The sequence below is a fragment of the Zootoca vivipara genome, chromosome 5 (genome assembly GCF_963506605.1).
Source record: "Zootoca vivipara chromosome 5, rZooViv1.1, whole genome shotgun sequence".
NCBI classification, from domain to species: domain Eukaryota; kingdom Metazoa; phylum Chordata; class Lepidosauria; order Squamata; family Lacertidae; genus Zootoca; species Zootoca vivipara.
The window spans coordinates 3,042,260-3,056,647 of NC_083280.1; the positions used below are offsets into that span (position 1 = coordinate 3,042,260).

At 46.5% G+C, this 14,388-nt stretch overlaps 1 protein-coding gene across 7 annotated transcripts in view; it reads left to right on the forward strand.

Moving 5' to 3' along the window:
* Positions 1-14,388, forward strand: part of OPA1 (OPA1 mitochondrial dynamin like GTPase) — a 58,980-nt gene that overhangs the window by 10,240 nt on the left and 34,352 nt on the right. For 5 of the 7 annotated variants that reach the window (XM_035132928.2, XM_035132925.2, XM_035132926.2 and 2 more), the window contains 12 exons: positions 3,550-3,660; positions 7,373-7,426; positions 8,058-8,162; positions 8,539-8,625; positions 8,990-9,103; positions 9,240-9,320; positions 9,520-9,594; positions 9,763-9,834; positions 11,221-11,320; positions 12,107-12,237; positions 13,443-13,515; positions 13,640-13,712. In XM_035132928.2, coding sequence (XP_034988819.2) covers positions 3,550-3,660; positions 7,373-7,426; positions 8,058-8,162; positions 8,539-8,625; positions 8,990-9,103; positions 9,240-9,320; positions 9,520-9,594; positions 9,763-9,834; positions 11,221-11,320; positions 12,107-12,237; positions 13,443-13,515; positions 13,640-13,712 — 1,076 coding nt within the window. The remainder of the gene's footprint in view (positions 1-3,549; positions 3,661-7,372; positions 7,427-8,057; positions 8,163-8,538; positions 8,626-8,989; positions 9,104-9,239; positions 9,321-9,519; positions 9,595-9,762; positions 9,835-11,220; positions 11,321-12,106; positions 12,238-13,442; positions 13,516-13,639; positions 13,713-14,388) is intronic. The other 2 variants (XM_060274265.1, XM_060274266.1) reach the window with 1 other exon arrangement.

The following is a 14,388-nucleotide window of genomic DNA, read 5'->3' on the forward strand; positions in this document are numbered from 1 at the left end:
AATCAGTAGACATCAAATGATCACCAGGGCTAACACACCAAGTTGGTCCTACTAGGGCCCGCAAGGAGACTAGGGAAGAATTTAAATGTGGGTTCCCTTTTCATAGAAAAGGGAAGAGAAAAGGGATTAGAGGATCAGGCTAATTCAAATTAAAGGCCAGGCGGAATAGCTCTGTCTTACAGGCCCTGCAGAAGGAGATCAAGGGCCCTGGTCTCGTGGGACAGAGCATTCCACCAGGTCAGAGCCATCACTGAAAAAGCCCTGGCCCTGGTGGAGGATAGTCTGGCTTCCTTAGGGCCCGGGACCTTTAAGCCTTAGGGTCCTCTGCAGGACATACCAGGAGAGGCGGTCTTAGCACTGAACTGTTGGGGCAAGCGGAACTCCATAGGAAAAGCAGGAGCAACGTGACTCAAATGTGTGTGCCATTATGTCATACTTTCGGAAGGCAAAAGAAGCCAACCCATCGGCAGGCAGGCACACACAAAACCTGCACGGTCATTTGTACAGGCCGCTTCTGCTGATATTCTGTGTGCCTGTGAGGAAGAGCAGCCCTGCTTTTGCTGATGAGACTTAGTTGCTGTGATGTTGGATTTTTAGTTGCTCTCCATTCAGTCATTCATTCATTCATGGGCATATGTATGTTGGTCTTTTTTTCTGGATTTTGTTTAGTTTTTGTAAGCTACTTTGAAGACCTTTTTAATGCAAATTTATCTATAAATTTTCCTGCCATGGGTTCTTGAAATGGCCACACCTCTGTAATGGATGGGTTACGCAAGCACCATTAGTCAGTTGGAAAGGCTGCTTAGAAGAATTTGCTCTGGCACAGCAGTCCATCAGAGAGTCAAATTTTCCATAAATTCAAGGGATGTGTCTGAGTGGCAGTTCCAGACGGAGGAGAGAGCAAAATCCCTCTTCAGTTTCTACAGTCTCTTACGAAACAAGGTTACCTGCATGGATCCTTGCACAGGAAGAGCCTTGCAGCCTAGTCCACCCTCTAGTCCACCCTCCTGTTCTCAGAGTGGCCAGCCAGGTGCCCACAAGCAGGACCCGAGTGCAGCAGCAACGCTCTTCGCCCAAGTGCCATTTAGAGCTGGGCAGCCTCCAGTATTGGAGGTAGTAAACAGTCATCGCGACTGCTTGCCTTCTCCTCGTTAGTGAGGTCGGTGTGCAGTAGCCTAAATAACAAAGATGGTGGACAATGGATTGTCCCTGGAAAAGTAGAGACCCTTAAATTTACTGCAAGAGAGATTGTGGAGACGTTTGCTTCTTTCCAAGGGCAAAGGGAAATGCCGAGTGCTTCCTAGGGAAACGAAAGTGTGTTTCATCCAGGTGGGAATGGCTGGGTCATAGCATCACACCAAGATCATCCCATCCAACCCCCCGGAATGCAGGAATCGCAGTCCCAAGGGCACGCCTACCTCCTTCTGGATTGCACTCCTGATCTTTGTGGGAAACTGCATTTGGGCTTGTGTTCCAAAACGTTCACTCTTTGCCTTCTCTCTGGCCCTGCAGCTAAAATAAGGCCACCAGTACTTTGAAAGTCTGAGAGATGGTGTCGTGTGGCTGAGTAGTTGTGCCGGTTTTCATTCTACTTTTTTGTAGCCCCCTCCCTTTGCTTTTTTTTCTTAGAAATTGTTTATTTGTTCCTGTGGTATCACCAGTTTTTTACATGCGAATCTGCATCATTTCTGTCTATGCACTACAACTGTTTCACAGGTTAACTCTGTTGTAGTATCCCAGTTTTCAGGAGAGCCTGATACTTTCCACTACAGAAGAAGAGAAAGTCAGGGAGAAATTTAGAAGAGACATTGAGCAAGCATAGATTCCTTATGGTACCATAAAGGTCTCTCACTAGTGTGATGCTTGCAGCACCCTTAAGCATTATGGGAATTTTCAGGAGTGGCCAATAGGATGGCAAAGACCTCCTGCTACCATGAAGATTAAGCGTTCTTTCCAAAACAAATTTGAGCTGGACTCTGAGATGGTATATAGGGTTGTAGGCTGTCCATATATGGCTTAAAAAAAGAATAGCACATTCACCTCAATGGAATGCTTGCCTGGGTCTGTCCTGCTGCACAGTCCCCAGCACTTCCCCAAACGGGCTTCCCTTGGCATCTTACGAGAGGCTGCTTCACTGACATGCATCCTTTGAACAAACACGCAGCATTGCCTCTGCCCACCCACCCAAGTCACTCTTGCTTGCTCTGCTCTGCTCTGCTTCCTTTGAGTTTGTCCCTCCCCTTCTGCCCAGTGAAATGGAGGCTGTTCCAGGATCTCCTCCCGATGCAGGTTGCCAGTGATGGGATTTGACAAAAAGGGCTATGCACGAAATAGGGGGATGATGTGACATTTGGCTTCTTCTTTGTCAACAAGGGTGTCCTAATGGAAGGCAGGTTCTCGTTCAGAGCAGTCGCCAAGATACCGAACCACTTAGTTGTAGGAGACTGCTAACACCACTGACCTTTTTTTGGTAGTATAGCAAGGATCTGTGAACTTTGTTTCTTAAGGCTTCTCGTTCCAGCCCTGTTGTGTTTGTGTTTGCAAAATGCATCTCCCAGGAGAGTGCATTTGGATTTCATGTGTACCTTCTCGTGTCTGTGCATGTGTGTGCTGTGTCCCCACTCTAAAGTCGTTTTCTAGCCATGGGGCTGTTTAAGAGCATTCAAAGCAATGAAATTATTACTACTTTTTTGCAATACTGTTTCAGTTGTTCATTTGCATCTGTACACATTTGTGGCAGCGCTCAATTGGTATGCTGATGTGTGTACAGTATTTCAGTTTCATGCTGAAGGCATGATCTTCCCAAGTAAGAAAAGATTCGCTTTCCTTGTTATTCCACAGCTTCTTGGCTTCTGAGGTTTTAAAAAGCTATTCAGACAATCCCCATTTTCTTTTGGCTTGGATGTTGCCTGTTTCCTTAAGCGCTGGGGACAAGGGGACAGGCTGGAGCTCAGTGGCAGAGCATCTGCTTTGCCTGAGGAAGGTCCCAGGTGTTTAATCTCTGGCCTCTCCAATTATGCCTGGGTATATCCTCTGCCTGAAACCCTGGAGAGCTGCTGCCAGTCTGTGTAGACAATACTAAGCTAGATGGACCAATGCTCAGTCTCAGCACAAGGCAGCTTCTTCCTACATTCCAGTGATAGTAAAACATCTTTCTTTAACTTTAACCCTGAGGGCCTCCCCAGACTGCTCTTTCATTGTGGGTATTTGCAGTTGCGCGTCATGGATTCAGTAATAGTACATTTTTTGCAGCAAACTGCAGGGCAGGCGCCAATTGCAGCTGAATCAGTATAACCGCCCTGATAGCATCGTGCGCGTGAATCATCCTGGATGCGCAATAAAAAGGACATCTGAAGGGGGCCCTCAATGCCCCTAGGTAGCAGCAGCTGTGGCCCCTCGATTTCTGTTCCGCTCTTGTTGTGTCTGTTTGAGCCTCCCCCTTTCCTGTGCCCCTGCCTGCCTTTGTGTTGCACCCTTTGGTTTAACATTATCACTCCCCTCACCTCCATATTTTTCTCCCTTCTCCTCCTCATTGTAAACTTGCGGCAGGGTCTTCTGGGCGAGCTCATTCTCTTGCAGCAGGAAATCCAGCAGCACGAAGAGGAGGCGAGCAGAGCCACTGACCAAATGGGCCCCGGCTCCTCCCAGCAGAAGCGAAAGGTGATGACTGAAAGGCACGGGGTGCTGTGCAATTGTTCTCTCACTCACTCCCCCCTCCCCAAAAATCGGCTCTAATCTAATCCAGTCCATCCCAATCGGACGCTGTGATTTGATACCAACCAATGAATCCTTGATTCGACTCTGGTTGTGGGCCCTGGCAGTGACCTAGCAGCAGTTCATTGTCTGTGAAAGTTTTCTCAAAGCACTGTCTTTCAGCATGGCGATTTCTGGGGTTTAAATGTGATCGAAACTGATGTTCGTCGTGGGAAAGATCTGCACTTAATTTTGTTTCTGGAACCCACTAACCTGTTCTACTAACTTGTATCTGAGTATTCATAGCCTCATGGAGCTGAAAGGGGCACTGAGGGTCATCTAGCCCAACCTCATGCACAGGGTGGATAAAAATGAATTTTTTTTCATTTAAATTGGATTTTTTTAAATAAAATGTTTCTGGAGGAAAAATCTTTCTAAAGATAGTTTTCTATTTAAGTTACATTTTAGTCCAAAGGCTATTCATTAGGAAATACAGATTTGTTCTAAGTTTTTCATGTGTGCTAAAACTCAGTCTATGTTGTGTGTGTTTTTTATTGTTTAACCACATCAGTTAACAAACATGGATACATATGCTATAATGTTTTTGTTTTAGTTAAATAAATTGTTTAAATTGTTATTGAAATGATTAATTTTCTCCTTCCAATAACGTACAGCAGATAAGTTCATAGAATCATAGAGTTGGAAGAGACCACAAGGGCTATCCAGTCCAACCCCCTGCCAAGCAGGAAACACCATCAAAGCATTCTTGACATATGCCTGTCAAGCCTCTGCTTAAAGACCTCCAAAGAAATAGAATCATAGAGTTGGAAGAAACCACAAGGGCCACAAGTTGTCCAAATATAAACAATTAACTTATTAAACCTCACAATAATTTCATAATTATCTGTCTATGTATTTCTAATAGTATAACCAAATCAGTTCTTTTTGATATATAACTGTAAAAACTACTCTAAAAATTTATTACCGGTATTCCAAAAATGAAACCTTCATCTTGTAAATACCAGTATTAAGATTATACCACAAGAATGAGTCTTTCTGCAAAAAATTTTTTTATATAAATCAAGTCTTACTGACTAGTGATTTAAATTGTGATTTAAATCTAATCCACCCTGCACGTGCAGTGCAGGAAGGGAGACGGTCCCTGCCTCTCTCTCTCTCTCTCTCTCTCTCTCTCTCTCTCTCTCTCTCTCTCTCTGAATCCCCAGCGCTGGAAACAAAGGGGAGAGTGGATGCCTTTATGAGCCACCTGGAAGCACCTGGTTGGCCCCTGCTGGAAGTAAGAGAGACCCTTTTTGGTCCGATCCAGCACAGCTCTCCTCCTCGCACTCTTCGTGATCATAATTTTGAATAGGGAAATTGCTTAGGGCAGCTTTTAAATAGGGGCTGCCCTGGCCTTGCTGGTTTATATGACCGACATGGGATGTAGCTCCTCTGGGTTGACAAATATCCATTCATGGCAGAGCGACTGCAAATTTGAGCAATGGTCCCATGAAACAGACCCCATTATAGACACAACACACAGGTACACATGACTTTTCACCGGAGCCCCCTTGCATGCTATTTGCAAGTGGGGACCAAATCCTGTGAAGATGAGGAGCAGCTGTAGAAATGGGGAACTGCTAGAAGCAGAAATGTCTTCCGAAACCAGGAGCGCCTGGGCTTGCTTGCGTTTGGATCAGTGCCTCAGAAGCCTGCTTGTTCCACGCTGCCATATAGTGGCGCCTGCTCAGGCTTTTCCTTGGCTTCAGTGCAGGGAGAGTGTGCTGGCCTTTTCGCTCAGCTGTTGGGAACAGCTTTGCATGTCCTGCTGTGTGTACAAAGCTGACTCTGGCTTCAGCACGGAGAGGGCGTTCTCCATTGCACAGAGGTCTGCAGGTGCCGGAGAGCCCTGCAGAGCCATGGATTGTGGCCAGCCTGCCCATGGTGTTGGTGGGAGTTACTGAAAATGTGACAGCAGCCACAAGGCACAAAGAACGTGTCCTGCACAAGCAGTGATGAAACGAGCAGGACCTTGGCAGTTGGCCCCTGTGCTGTGTGCCATTCCAGCTCTTTGCTCCTGGTGCCCACAGACACCTCTGCTTCCCTCCCCAGCCAGATGACTGGTCTGATGGGCATGTCAGTGGCTGTTTTTTTTTTTTTTTTTTTTGCTTTTATAAAGGGCAGTCAACTGTCTCCATCCTGAGAATCTAAAAACGTGCATCACCAGCCTCCTTTGGGCGTGTGTGCCTGCTTCTTTTATCACCTGCAGCGTTTGGCAAATAAGTTAGAATGGGAGGACTCCATCTCCCTCTCCCAGAAATTGTCAAACAAAAGTTCAGTGTAACACACACACACCCCCAAGCGAAAGCTCCAGGGTCACCAGTAGGCAGCTCAGTAAAAGGCAGTGTGAACTGACCTCTGCTTTCTGTTCAGATTCCAAAGGGGAAAGGAGCTCCCCCCCACATTCATGCTCAGAGGTGTGTCCATGCATGTGTGCAGGAGAGAGAGATTATAGGAGAGCAAATTAAACTTGCAAGTTTTCACTAGGCAGTTAGTTTTCTCATGTACCTAACAAACACAGTTTTTGAACCTGGAAATTCACCCATTCCGAGTTTGTTTCAGTGTGCTCAGCCTATTAATTGCCAGTGGAAGCTGTTATGGTTTTTTTGTTTCTTCTTGGTCATTAAAACCGGACCTTTTACATGCTCAAAACATGTTTATAAGTTGCTTCCTGTTTCAAAGTAGGGCTTCTGGCTGCCCCTTGGGACAACGGCTAGCCCTTAGAGGCCTGCTGGCAAGTGTGGGCCTTCTTTGAGATGAGTGTCTGGGCCTCCAGCCCATCTGGAGGGAAGTGTGTCGCTAGCCATGTCTAGCATCTCTTGGTGGGAGTCAGAGCACTCACACCAATGTCCTCTCTCTGTCCTCATGTGCTGGATGGCAGTTGGGATGTTTCCAATCAGGCATTTTTCCATCTTGAGTTTCCTCCGACTTCTCCTGTACAGCAAAGTTGTTTGTGGCCTTGACTGCCATTTCTGGAGCCAGAGCAAAAACAGGACTTCCTTTTTTATAAAAACCAGCTCTAGAAATCTCTTTGCATATGTGGAGTAGAACAGAAGGCTTTGCCACACTGGAACGGTTCACCGCAAGATCCAGTTGACCCTGAGGCATTAGTGGGCTGTGAAGTATATGAAGCAAAGCCTGGCAGCCAAAAGAGGGCTCCTTCCCAAACTCCTGGGTCTTTACTTATCCTGGCACATGCCTCCCACCACTGGGCATCAGCACACCTACCAGACCCACCGAGTTCAAAGGGGCTTAAGCAAATAACCCTGTGCTTGGTGGCATCTAGAATTACGATTTAACGAAGACTGCACATGAGGCTGCCCTGCCAAGTAACGTTCTGGGGTTGTAAAGTGATACTAAGATGTGTTGACTTCTCTTTTTAAAGGGGTGAATGAGTGTACCAGCCATTATCTCAAGTTACGTGAATTAAAGAGATGCTTCTCTCCCCCCCCCCCCACCTGAGTTTCTTTCTCTGTCGCTTTGAGAAAGAAAACTTGATTGGATGGTTCTTGTGAAATAGATGGCGCTCAGCTCCACCAACAGCGAGGAGTGGTCGGGTTTGTTCTTGTATTTTTGGTCTCCTGAACATAAAAAACATTTATGCTTGTGACTCTTGCAGGTTTCTGACAAAGAAAAGGTAGATCAGCTGCAAGAAGAACTCCTGCGCACTCAGGTAGGGTAGCCTTGCCGGTGTTATGGCCAGAATTCACACGGGGAAAAGGAATTGGGTCTGACTCACTGCAAATTCATTCACTTCCAGAGCTTTCATGTCGACCAGGCCCCATATTGAAGGACCGGGGGGGGGAGCCTCTATAATATTTAAAAGCGAAACAAACAAAAGGTGAATGGCACAACTCTCTGGGTGGCAGATCATTTGCGAGTGTGCAAATTCCACTGTTCAAGTTGAAAGGACCTTCCCAAATCTTTCCTTCCCCCCCCCTTCATTTGGTTCTATCTTACATCACTGCCCAATTTTAATCCTGGTTTGTTTCTGCTGTATTCAATCAGGATCCTTCCTTAAGTGACTGTGCTTATGATTTCAGCCAAGGATGCCATGCTTTCTGTTGAATTTCATCAGTTGATTCCAATTTGTTCTATTACATTTCATCAGGTCAGAGTCCATTAAGCAATTCATTTGTTTGATGATGGTAATGTAGCTCTGCAGCTAGGGCAGATTTGGTTCAAGAGAGCAGGGCCCTGTTAGCACTGAGTCTCCTTTCCTTTGCCTTCATACTCCCCTCCTGACCCTGACCCTCCTCGCCCCCCCCCCCCCCGGTTTTCAAAGTTGTGTTATTGTTTTGCAGTTGAAATACCAACGGATGCTTGAGCGTTTAGAGAAGGAGAACAAAGAGCTCAGGAAGATTGTCTTGCAGAAAGACGACAAAGGCATCCACCAGAGGAAGCTGAAGGTATCCCCCCTGCATGCAAAATGTGCATAAAACTTCACCAGTTTTCCCAGCTCCGGGCCTTCTATTCCATCTTTGCTCATCTGTGCTTACACCTTTCAGCAGTACTTTTGGTTAATAAAAAAAATTAAGCCATTCCCTTGAGTGATTGGTGCTCCTTCTGAAGGGAAATGCCAGTTTGGATTCTGTGATCCTATCCTGTTGTCCTATCCTGGTTCCAGTGTAAGATGCAGCCTGTCCTGCCATAATTGGTCCCATAGATTAAGCTGCAGGGATAGGAGAGCAAACAGTCACTTGCTTTTCGGTGCTGCCAGAAGCCTTCCTGATGCTTTGGGCACCGTTCAAATTAGCTTTCCTTCTTTCCTTCTTTTGTTCTTAGAAATCTTTGATTGACATGTATTCTGAAGTCCTGGATACTCTGTCGGATTACGATGCCAGCTATAACACCCATGATCATTTACCTCGGGTAAGTGAGTGATCAGTGTTCAACCATTTCACATTTGCAATAAAGACTGGCATAGTTTAATGCCCTCCAGTTCAACCACATGTGTTGCTGTTTTTTAACAGTAGATAGGCAACGTTTTGCTCGATTTGGGGACATCTTAAGTAAAAAGTAACTAGCTTCTTCATTTCCTATAAATAAATACAATGGAATCTTCTGAATTTATCTTCTGAAAAGCTCCCCCCCCCCCACAACAACACAACTAGGGAAGCCAATTCCGGATATATAATCTAGAGTAGCTGGTAAAAAGTGCACTTTGTCACGGGTCGAGGGTGGGTGGCACATGAGTTTCTGTTAAAAGCTGGTGATTTGAATGTTTTCATTTAAGGTTGTAGTGGTTGGAGATCAGAGCGCTGGAAAAACCAGTGTGCTCGAGATGATCGCTCAAGCCCGGATCTTCCCTCGAGGCTCTGGAGAAATGATGACTCGTTCGCCCGTTAAGGTGAGTACGCTGAATCGGCAAGTATTGGAGGCACAATCGGCATCCGTCACCCTCCTTGTGTGGCTCTCGTAAAACTTGCTCAGAGGGTTTTTGCTTTAATTGCTATCTGCTGCTGTTTCTCCCCTTGGTCCATTAGGTCACCCTCAGCGAAGGTCCCCACCACGTGGCCATGTTCAAGGACAGCTCTCGAGAGTTTGACCTGACCAAGGAGGAGGATGTAAGTTTGAAGAAACAAGCTTTTTGCAGCCATGGAAATCGTTTGCATTGTACACCTGATCACTTTCATTGGGGGGGGGAGACAAACATGTGCCTTGAACGTGCCTTTCCCTGTTAAAATAAAGAAAATGGAACTGGACACCTGTTGGAATGGTGCTGTGCCTTGTTTCTGGTTATGACCTCTGATTGTGCTTCAACAGCTTGCAGCCTTGAGGAATGAGATTGAGATCAGAATGAGGAAGAGCGTGAGTGACGGCTGCACCGTCAGCACTGAGGTGAGGCCTGGCTGTTTCTGGATCCCTGGGAATGGTCCCAGAGCTCCCTTGGGTCCCCATCCAGAAATGGCTTGTGGGGCGCCCTGAGCATTGTTATCTACGTATTCTTTTTCTTTACAAAGGAAGCTCCCTGACATGGAAATCGCTCTTTCTTGTTTCCTTCTGCAGACCATCTCCCTCAGCGTTAAGGGTCCTGGCCTGCAAAGGATGGTGCTGGTGGATTTGCCGGGCGTCATTAGCGTGAGTAGGCGATGCTTCTCCCCCTCTAATCCTCCCTGTCCCTTGGAGGTGGGCTGCAGTGGGCTTTTCCCAGACTCACTTCAGGCAGAGGGATCTCATTGGTGGCGCCTTCACTTTGGAATCGCCCACCTGACAATGCAGTTAACTGAATTTTGGTGCCAAGTAAACAGGAAAGTTGGTGAGAGGTGGAATTTTTCGCTATCTTTTATTGTGTTTAGTTTTGATATGATTTGTTTTATCATCTGTGCACTGCTTTCCCAGCCTTATTACTAATTGTGATATAATCATCATCATCATCATCATAAATAAAGTAATAAAAATAAATTTATTATTTATAATCTGCCCATCTGGCTGGGTTTCCCCAGCCACTCTGGGCAGCTTCCAGCAGAATATTAAAATACAATGATTCATCAAATATTAAAAACTTCCCAAAACAGGGCTGCCTTCAGATGTCTTCTAAAAGTCATATAGTTGTTTCTTTCCTTGACATCTGATGGGACGGCGTTCCACAGGGCGGGCGCCACTACCGAGAAGGCCCTCTGCCTGGTTCCCTGTAACTTGGCTTCTCGCAACGAGGGAACCACCAGAAGGCCCTCGGTGCTGGACCTCAGTGTCCGGGCAGAACGATGGGGGTGCAGACGCTCCTTCAGGTATACTGGACTTTAAAGGTCAGCACCAACACTTTGAAAGTAGTGCTGTGATCAAAACCACTGAGCCTCTTGGGCTTTCAAGGTCAGCACCAACACTTTGAATTGTGCTCGAAAACATACTGGGAGCCAATGTAGGTCTTTCAGGACCTGTGTTAGGTGGTCCTGGCCGCTGCTCCCAGTCACCAGTCTAGCTGCCGCATTCTGGATTAGTTGTAGTTTCTGGGTCACCTTCAAAAGTAGCCCCATGTAGAGCGTGTTGCAGCAGTCCAAGCGGGAGATAACTAGCGCATGCACCACTCAGGCGAGACAGTCTGCGGGCAGGTAGGGTCTCCGCCTGCGTACCAGATGGAGCTGGGAGACAGCTGCCCTGGACACAGAAAAACTATAACCTATAGATTTGTTCTTCCATTATCATCAGCTGCCTGGTTGGCCCCAATTTCTCCTAATAACCACAGTGAGGTGGAAGAATGCTTGGCTCGTATTTATACATAACACTTTCTCTCTCACATACATATCATAATGTTAGGGCTGCTCTTATGGTCTTATTGCCTTCAAGAACTTGAGAGCAGTTCTTGAAATAAGCTGCCGAGAGACGCTGTGGAATCTCCTTCCAAGGAGAGCTTTTTTGAAAGAGCTGAGCATGCACCTGCCAGGGATATCTGAGCCCTCTGCTTCCTCCCAGTTCTTTGACACCACCTGTTGCTCTTTTCCTGCCCTTCTTGATCTCTTTTCACAGACGGTGACGTCAGGGATGGCCCCAGACACAAAGGAAACGATCTTCAGCATCAGCAAAGCCTACATGCAGAATCCTAACGCCATCATCCTTTGCATTCAAGGTAAAGGAGGAGGTCGGAGAACAACTGGAATGTCCTTGTGTCTTGGTTACCCGTCATTCGCTCTGATTTTTGGGAGCACAGACCATGCCTGCTCCTTTTTTGTGGTTGGGGTTGTGGAGGGCAGGGCAGGGCAGAGGGATGGAATTAGCTGGCCTCTTCTTTTTTCTGGCTTTGGGACTCTGTTAATCACTTGTGCCTTCTGGGTCCCCAAGTTGAACCACTAGGCATGTTCTGGGTTTAGCTCTTACCTTCAAATGAATTTAGATTCAGGTAGGTAGCTGTGTTGGTCTGACGCAGTCGAAATAAATAAATAAAATTTAAAATTGTCCAGTAGCACCTTAGAGACCAACTAAGTTTGTTCTGGGTATAAGCTTTTGTGTGCATGCACACTTCTTCAGATACGCTGGAACAGAAGTCACCAGACCCTTATATATAGTGACAATTGACAATTGTTAAATGACTGTTGACAGGTTTACCATAACCTGTCAACAGGTTTACCATACCCATTGAGTCAATCACCCATCTCCTACTACCCTCCTGAGAAAAACCCCACCCCACCCTCTCAGTACTATATATAAGGGTCAGGTGACTTCTGTTTCAGTGTATCTGAAGAAGTGTGCATGCACACGAAAGCTTATACCCAGAACAAACTTAGTTGGTCTCTAATGTGCTACTGGACAATTTTTTAATTTATTTCGACTTCAAATAAGTTGTTCAGCTCCTGCCTCATTGCTGAAAACAATTTGCATGTTTTGCGAGGTTATGGCAAATCTGCTTCATTTCCAGATGGGTCTGTGGACGCCGAGCGCAGCATCGTCACTGACTTGGTCAGCCAAATGGACCCTCAGGGCAGGAGGACAATCTTTGTTCTGACAAAAGTGGACCTCGCCGAGAAAAACGTGGCCAGTCCAAGCAGGGTGAGGAAGAGGAGGATGTGGAGGAATGATTTTGTCCAGCAGATGCTGGCAGGGCCTCTGGGGAGGGCAAGAAGAGAAACTTCTGCTGGAAAATCCCAGAGGGACTTTTTATTTTGACAATTTGATGCCCAGAGCTGTTGGGAGTCGTTAGATGGCTTCTGTTCTCAAAGGTTTCAGGTTTGCTCTGCAGACGCTACGTGACTCTGATTTTTGCTTCTGGGTTGATTTGATTGATCAAAAATATTGATAGAAAGGGACTCCAAGGGTCATCTAGTCAAAACTTCTGTAAAGCAGGAATCACAGCTAAACAGCCCGTGAGAGATGGCCACCCAGCCCCTGTTGAAAAACCTTAAGTGAAGGAGAGTCCACCACCTTCTGAGGGAGTCCGTTCCGCTGTTGAGCAGCTCTTAATGTCAGAAAGTTCTTCTTAATGTTTAGTCATGATCTCTGCTCTAGTCATATTATAATGCTTAATACACAGAATCCAAAGGGGTTTTGCATAAAATCATATAATATTAAAATTCAAAGTTACTTCTATATCACACATAAAATACAACACAGCAGTGATGCACGAGCCAGTAAGGGCCCCTGTAGACAGATGAGTCTCCGGGAGGTGTTTTAAATCCGCTTCTCTCTCTTCTGCATGGGCTGAGCAGAGGGAGGGGCCTGCGGCAGTCCCAGAGGGTTGGGGCCACAACTGAAAAGGCCAGGGGTTTTGTCCAGGCTTTTCTCTGACTGCGGCACCAGGAAAGCTTGCTTTCTGAAGTCAGCAAGTCAGCAAACTTTTGTGGGCTCCCCCAGGAGTGTGTATGTGGAAATGTTCCTTTTTTCTTTTCTTTTTTTATATAAGCGGTTATAGCTTATGAGAAAAGTTGCTCCCTGGGAGCTAGTCCAACATTTAAACGTTCTCAGGTTTTTTGTGTGTAAGCATGTTATAATTGCTCCTTTTGAAAAAGAGACTGCTCCTTATTTTTAAAGCACTCTGCAGATACCGGTAGTTAAAGCATGCATCAGCTCTAGGCTGTTGCAGAGGGTTTTTAAAGCCCCAGAACTTGATTCAGGGCTGGCTTCCATGGGCTTTTGCCAGGCTAAGAAGCCCCCCCCCCCAGCCACACTTTCCTATTTGTTATCTTGTTTCACTGTTTGAGTAAAGGAAAGCTGAGAATTCCTACGAGATCAGCTTTGCTGCTTTCCCGTTTTCACAGATCCAGCAGATCATTGAAGGCAAACTCTTTCCAATGAAGGCGCTTGGGTATTTTGCAGTCGTCACAGGAAGAGGTAATCCCAGCTTTGCATTGGGCCAGCGGGTGGAGGCACAGTGCATATGCTGGACAGTGCTGAGTGTGTTTTTTCTCCCTCTCTCTCTCCCTCCCTCTCCCCCCCCCAACCCGGCTGCCTCTAGGAAATAGCTGCGAAAGTATTGAATCTATTAAAGAGTATGAAGAGGAATTTTTCCAAAGCTCCAAACTACTCAAGTATGCCAATATTTGTTCTTGTTTTTGAAGTGCCTCTTGCTGGTTTTCGTGCCAGTGGGCAGTACAGGCTTTAGGGGGTGGTTTGTGTGAAACATGGGCTGAAATGGTTTATCAAGAAGCAAAGTGTGATCGCCTGGGGGGTTGCTTGGAACGGGCCATCCTGAAAGACTTTCCGACTCCACATGACTTCCCTGCTGAGCGGCGGAAGCTTTCATCACCAAAATGTGGACCTTTCAGCCCTCAGAAATGTCAAGTGTGGGGTTAATCCTGTGCGAGAGCCCAGTGGAAATAGCCTCGGGAATAATCCAGAAACTCCCAGCCTCTGATCTGGAGAAATGCAGCGGTTGTGTGCAACATTCCTGGAGGGATTTGGACCTGAAGATAATTCATAGGAAAACCTAAAGGGGTTGTATCCAAGCAATGGCTTTGTGTTAATGGAAAACACTTCATGTCTTGGAAAGCTGCCCCCTGGGGTTCAGGGGCTCTTGGTAACAGTGTGGGATATAGTGCAGAGAACTTCAGTAGGTAGGAAAGATCAGTAGAAATGGGGGCACTTGGCCTTTGCATGAGCGCAAATGATTTCCGTTAATGCAAAGCTACCACTGGAGACAACCCCAGGTGAATGGACTCTCCCTTCCTTTAAAATCCAGCCCTGTGCCACTGCCAGGTCCTTCTG